The sequence below is a fragment of the Lathyrus oleraceus genome, chromosome 5, assembly GCF_024323335.1.
Source record: "Lathyrus oleraceus cultivar Zhongwan6 chromosome 5, CAAS_Psat_ZW6_1.0, whole genome shotgun sequence".
In the NCBI taxonomy this organism is placed as follows: Eukaryota; Viridiplantae; Streptophyta; class Magnoliopsida; order Fabales; family Fabaceae; genus Lathyrus; species Lathyrus oleraceus.
Window position 1 is genome coordinate 300,383,125 of NC_066583.1, and position 6,652 is coordinate 300,389,776.

The 6,652-nt window shown below is 34.8% G+C and overlaps 1 protein-coding gene across 3 annotated transcripts; it reads left to right on the forward strand.

Moving 5' to 3' along the window:
• Positions 1–2,300: 2,300 nt before the first annotated feature.
• On the forward strand, positions 2,301–6,080 carry LOC127084114 (pentatricopeptide repeat-containing protein At4g08210). Of its 3 annotated transcripts, none has more exons than XM_051024507.1 (3): positions 2,301–4,724; positions 5,022–5,120; positions 5,563–6,080. In XM_051024507.1, the coding sequence occupies exon 1, from the start codon at positions 2,548–2,550 to the stop codon at positions 4,615–4,617; it is 2,070 nt and encodes a 689-aa protein (XP_050880464.1). In that variant the 5' UTR covers positions 2,301–2,547; the 3' UTR covers positions 4,618–4,724; positions 5,022–5,120; positions 5,563–6,080. The 3 variants fall into 3 exon arrangements, with proteins under 3 accessions (XP_050880464.1, XP_050880463.1, XP_050880462.1); XM_051024506.1 differs by having other exon boundaries at positions 4,902–5,120; positions 5,563–6,079; XM_051024505.1 differs by having other exon boundaries at positions 2,301–5,120; positions 5,563–6,079.
• The last annotated feature ends 572 nt before the right edge of the window (positions 6,081–6,652 follow it).

The window sequence follows — 6,652 nt, forward strand, 5'->3', positions numbered from 1 at the left end:
CAATAGAGAAATAAGAGATTCTATATATAACCTGACCGCTTTCGAAATCCTGTCCAAAGAACTTTATTTTATTTTTGCATTCAAACTTGAAAACCCTTCAATTTACTGTTTTCTACGTATTGCACAAATCTGTCTTGTTAAATAGCAGTCTCTATGCGTTCGATCTTATTTATTACTGCGACATTATCGGTACACTTGCCGAGAAGTCATCACGCGCCATTTAGCAAGAAAAATCAGACAAATCAGACTGAAAACGAGCAACTTAGAAGCAAAAGTGTGAAAAAAACATGAAAAAGTCACAAAGGGTGAAAAAAAGGACTTAGTGTGAAAATTGGTTTAGAAAAAGAGCAAAAACACGTTGAAGCTTCTAGAATTTGCGCACCCGCATTTCTCCCATCATTGCTCAATGCACCCGCGCTGCTCTTCAGCGTGGCCACGGTAGGACATTTTCCTGACACACTTTTGAGAAATTTAAAAGGAAAAAGTGGAGGAGAAAAAAAGGTATGATTCCCAAGAGAGAAAAGTGACTTATTTGGGCAAAATTGGAGCTTTTGGAGAGCTTTTTCTTCGGTGATTCTTCATGATCTTCAAATATACGTTTATAGTATTGATTAATTTCAACATGAGTCACTAGATTTCTCTTAGGTTAGGTCTTATTTGATTATGAATCTATTTGTATTTGATTGGGACATATGATTGGATGACGTTAATGTAATTGTTTTGACTCTTTATTATTATTAGGTTATAGATTATGATCATTGCCTATTGTTTGTTATGACATTCAATTTAATTTTGATAAGTAATGATTACTGATCCTGGGACTATTTATTTGAACTACTATAACTGTTAAACTCTCTAATTGACTAGGGATAGGATAATTAGGAATTGTGAATTAGGGACTAACATGCTATATTGCCTAGTTTGACTGTATAATTAACCATATGGATCGGGGAACTGATGCCTAGAATAGTGAGTTGCATGCCAAGGGGTTGAGTGTAGTGGTAGAGTTAGTATGTCATGTAGGTTCGTAGTCATTGCATGTCTGTTAACGAATGTTTCATCAATCAAGTAGAAATATGAAATTATGATAATGAGATCTTACCACCTTTAGCATCATTGTTATTAAAACTTATCTCTTGTGTTTTCAAACAACTAATTCTGAAAAACTTATTACTTACATTGCACAATACTTTTTCATTCTAAATTTGCGGTCCATGTGGAGACGAATTTATTTTATTACTTCGACTACAACACTAATACACTTGCTAGTAATTGTCATTGTGCATCCAAAAATTTACTTCTGAAATTCAAAAGGCATTTTAAAATTTATTTAAGGTATTTTTCCAACATTTAAGGTGAGATAAACAATTTTTTTAATCCAATAATCATTGTCTCTATCATGGACGAACCTAGTAGTATTAACCAAACCCGACTTTCGACTTTAATCATACTCTCAACCCCATGTATGAACTCAATCTTATCTATGGTCGAACTATTGTTTACCCTATTTGTAATCTTCCTTAAAAAAATCAATTAGTATTATAATACCTCCTAATTAATTATCTTTCAATGTAGTACCCTCCTCTCCATTTTAATAATATTTATAGTATAATTGTTAACTTTTTTTTCCAATTTTTTTGTCTTATAACGGAGATTTTAAAAGTTGGATTGACTGAATCATTAATTTATTGATCGAACCACTAAATTATTAATCAACTCGCATATTAAATAGGATAATTCAATTGAATAAATTAATTTCTATAACAAAACTATATGATTATTAAATCAGTAAAAAAAAACTCACAAAACATACAAAAATTTAAAATATCATAATTTCAAGTTCATTCTTTACCATCAAATTATAAACATAATCATTACACACAAATTACACCCAAATAGTATAAAACACAAATTAAAATTAATTTTGAATAAATTATAATTACAATATAAACTAAATAATAAAATAACTGTACAATCTAATAAATTTAATTTTAATTCTAAAAAATTATTTGGAATAAGATTTAAATAAAATCTACTTATATTTTTTTAACTTATCAAAAGGGCGTAGTTTTGTTGATTTTTCAAAACCATTTGTTCTATAATTTTTATCAATTTGAACGATTCTAGCTGATTGTCACTGATTCAATAGCTTATCCGATCCAACAATAAAATCAAACTGATAACCTTTGATTCTTGATTTATCCCCTTCAACCGGATTTTTAAAATATTACTTATAATAAAATAATAAATGTTCTCATGTTCATAAACATTTTTGTCTTTCTTCATTACTACTAAACCTGAAATATATAACCAAGCTTCTAAATTCAATTGGGTAAGATTATTTTTTGGGTGTAAGTAGGTATGCAAGATGAAACACCAGTCTACACCATTCTAATAGCTCCATATAGAGATACAAGGATACACTTAAATGGAGGGGATGAACTACTTTGATTTTTTTTTTCTTGTTAACTTCTCTACCCCAAGTAATTTTTAAGCAACAAAGGTCAATAAAAGACCGAGAAGTTATACTTAAAATTCTCTCTAGTAATGGATTTAAACCAAATCCAATTCGCTTTGCGTTGTTGCTTACGCTTACGAGCAATTCAAAATGCTAAATCAATCCATTCTTACATAATTAAATCCGGCCATTTTAATCACGTTTTTCTCTTAAATAACATGATCTCTGTTTATGCCAAGTGTTACAGTTTCAATGATGCACGTAACCTGTTCGACGAAATGCCTCATAGAAACATAATTTCTTGGACAACAATGGTCTCTGCATTCACCAATTCTGGCAGGCCCCGCGAAGCTCTAATGCTCTATAACGAGATGTTAGAATCCAAAACAGAACAGCCCAATCAGTTCATGTACTCCGCGGTTCTCAAAACGTGTGGCCTAGTGGGGAATGTTGAATTGGGTAAGTTGGTTCATCAGTATATATTTCAATCTAAGTTGGATGTTGATACTGTTCTGATGAATGCCCTCTTGGACATGTATGTCAAATGTGGGAGTTTGAGGGAAGCTCAACAAGTTTTCTATGAAATCCCGTATAAAAATGCTACGTCGTGGAATACTCTCATTCTGGGACATGCTAAACTAGGTTTAATAGGCGATGCGATGAAACTTTTTGATAAAATGCCGGAAGCGGATATTGTATCTTGGAATAGTATTATTGCTGGCCTTGTAGATAATGATAGTACCCATGCATTGCAATTTGTTTCTATGATGCACGTGAAAGGCCTTAAACTGGATGAATTCACATTACCAAATGCTCTCAAAGCTTGTGGTCTTGGTGGTGAGTTAATGCTAGGGAGGCAGATTCATTGTTATATTATTAAGTTGGGGCTTGAGTCTAGCTGCTATTGTATATCGACATTGATTGATATGTATTCAAATTGCAAGTTTTTGGGTGAAGCAGTGACGATTTTTGATCAATTCTTTGGGAGCTCTCCGGTTTCTGAAAGCTTGGCGCTTTGGAATTCTATGCTTTCTGGGTACGTTGCCAATGGAGATTATGCTAAGGCTCTCAGTATGATTTCTCATATGCATCATTCTGGTGTACTCTTTGATTTTCATACCTTTAGTATTGCTTTAAAGATATGCATTTACTTCGATAACTCAAATTTGGCTTCTGAAGTACACGGATTGGTCATCACTAGTGGCTATGAGTTAGATTTTGTTGTGGGGAGCATTCTTATTGATCTGTATTCAAAACGGGGCAATATTGACAATGCATTAAGACTGTTTGAGAGGTTGCCGGATAAAGATGTTGTGGCTTGGTCTAGTTTGATTGCCGGTTGCGCTAGCTTCGGTTCAGATAAGTTAGCTTTTTCCCTTTTCATGGATATGATTCATTTGGGTCTTCAGGTTGACCATTTTGTCATCTCAATTGTTCTGAAAGCCTGTTCAAGTATGGCATCTCACCAACGTGGCAAGCAAGTTCACACTTTATGTATTAAGAAGGGGTATGAATCAGAGAGAGTAATTACAACTGCTTTAATTGATATGTATGCAAAATGTGGTGACATCGAGGATGGCTTAGCTTTGTTTGGTTGTCTGTCAGAAATCGATACCATGAGTTGGACAGGTATAATTGTGGGATGTGCACAAAATGGAAGAGCTAACGAGGCAATTGGTCTTCTGCTTAAGATGATAGAATCTGGTACAAAGCCAAACAAAATCACCATTCTAGGTGTTCTTACTGCTTGTAGGCATGCTGGCCTAGTTGAAGAGGCATGGGCTGTGTTTAATTCTATTGAAACAAAACATGGATTGATACCATGCCAAGAACATTACAATTGTATGGTCGATATACTTGGTCAAGCTGGACGTTTTGAAGAAGCAGGAAAATTGATTAGTGAAATGCCATTTAAGCCCGACAAAACTTTATGGTCTTCCTTGCTTGGTGCCTGTGGAACTTACAAGAACCGACATCTTGCAAACATTGTTGCTGAGCATCTCCTTGCTACCTCGCCAGAAGATGTTTCTGTATACATAATGCTGTCAAATGTTTATGCATCTCTTGGAATGTGGGATAGTTTAAGCAAAGTCAGAGAAGCTGTCAAAAAAATAGGCAAAAAAGGAGCTGGAAAAAGCTGGATTGAGATCTCAAGTTGAGAATGCTGGTTTGGCGTATAGCTCAATCCTCATGCATAAGATATTTCCAGACGAGTCGAAGATTATTCTAGCTTATTTGAATTCTGGAAGGAAGTCTTCATGTTTTGGTAATAGCACAGAACTATCAATCATCTCATTACTACTGAACATATGCATAAGTTTTCTGTGAAATCCTATGTAAAGGTTCTACTTCATGGAACACCTTGATTCTGGGACATGCTAAACACGGTTTTATTAGTGGTGTACTGAAAGTCTGAAACTAATTTATCAAATACTGTAATCAGGTCTTGTATCACCATTGCTGGTCATGCGGATAATGCTTGTCCACATGAATTGCAATTTGTTTCATGATGCGCACAAAGGGCCTAAATCTTGCCTGATAAGCTTGTTTGATCTGAATGCAGTAGTTCAATCCAAATAGCTTGTAATACATACCTGCTATTCCCACGAGGTTTCAGTTTCACACATCCAAATTTTCGCATCACCCATCAAAAGTTGAAGAGGTAAACTCAATTGTACTTGTACCACTTGTGATTTTTACCAGTTCTCTTTTTAATTAAATAGTTTCACGTTACACTTGTGATTTTTACCAGTTCTTTTTTTAATTAAATAGTTTCACGTTAACCATTGGTGTTAAATAGCGGTTATTGCAGCACTGTAGCCCATAGCACTATTGGATAGAGAAAATTGAACAAATCTCTATTATTCCGCTATTCGCTATTTAGTGCAAAGTATTATGAAATAGAGACTATGGCACTGCTGATTAGCGGAACAAACTGTTATTTTCTGCGATCCGCAATTAACAACACTGATATTATTCACAACACGATTAGCCATATGCCACATACTTGTTCTGCTTTATTAAAAGTTGTTCTGAGTCTCTTTTCTCAGCCATAAATTGTTAAATGTGCGTCAAGACCGAAGTCACAATTTGTAGCTTTACAGGAACCATGGAAAAACACACACTGGGGTTCAACAAATCAGCTATCGACCTGGCGAATCATCCAGTATATCATGGTCGAAGTAAGCACATAGAAATGAGGTATCATTTTCTTAGGGATCAAGTTAACAAAGTAAAGCTTGAACTTGAGCATTGCAAGACAGAATGAAAACTAGCTGACGTACTCACCAAATTCCTGAAGAAAGTCAGGTTCGATGAGTTGAAGAGAAGCATTGGGATTAGAAGTCTCGAAAATAAGAATTAGGTGGTGTGTTAGAAGTTGTAATTCATTGTTTTGTAGAATAAGTTGTATTCGACTGAGGTGTGTCCGATCTAGTCGAAGTAGGAGTCATCTGTATTCGACAGAGTCGAATACAACATATAGCTGTAATGTTCAAGCCAAAATATAACTTTGTATATTTTGGGTTTGGGTTGTATATTTTGCCCTTGGGCCTTGATCGCCTATAAATAGGCATGACGTTGTATAGTTTTCCACAATTAACAGTTTAAAGCCTTACAAGTTTTCAAATAGGTTTTCTAATTCTCTCATATCTCTTTTCCTCTTCTTCATTCTTCTTAAAACTCTAATTGTTCTATTTCTTCCAACAAATTGGTATCAACGAGTCCGGTTACGATTCAGAAAGAATCTGTAATGGCAAATGAAAACACAACATCAACGTAATTTCCAACGAATCTATCGATTTTCAAAGGGGAGAACTACGAGAGGTGGGTTGCACAGATGAAGGTCATCTTCAGATTTCAAGATGTGGCTGAAATCGTGAATGATGGAGTACCTGCATTGGAAGAGAATGCGAAAGATATTCAGCAAGTTGCGTACAAAGAACGAAAAAAGAAAGATGGAAAAACTTTGTTCTTGATCCATCAATGAGTGGATCCTAACGTGTTTGAGAAGATCATTGAAGAAGAAACAACAAAAAGAGCGTGAGACAAGTTATAGAACTTGTACGGTGGAGATGAAAAATTGAAGAGGGTGAAGTTGCAGACGCTGAGAAAGCAATTTGAGATTGTTAAGAGTCCCACCTCGGATAATATATAGTTTGAACATGTATTTATAAGTGGGGACAATCCTCACTC

Coding starts and splice junctions, on each gene's coding strand:
- LOC127084114 (XM_051024507.1), top strand. CDS start 2,548: ATGGATTTAAACCAAATCCAATTCGCTTTGCGTTGTTGCTTACGCTTA.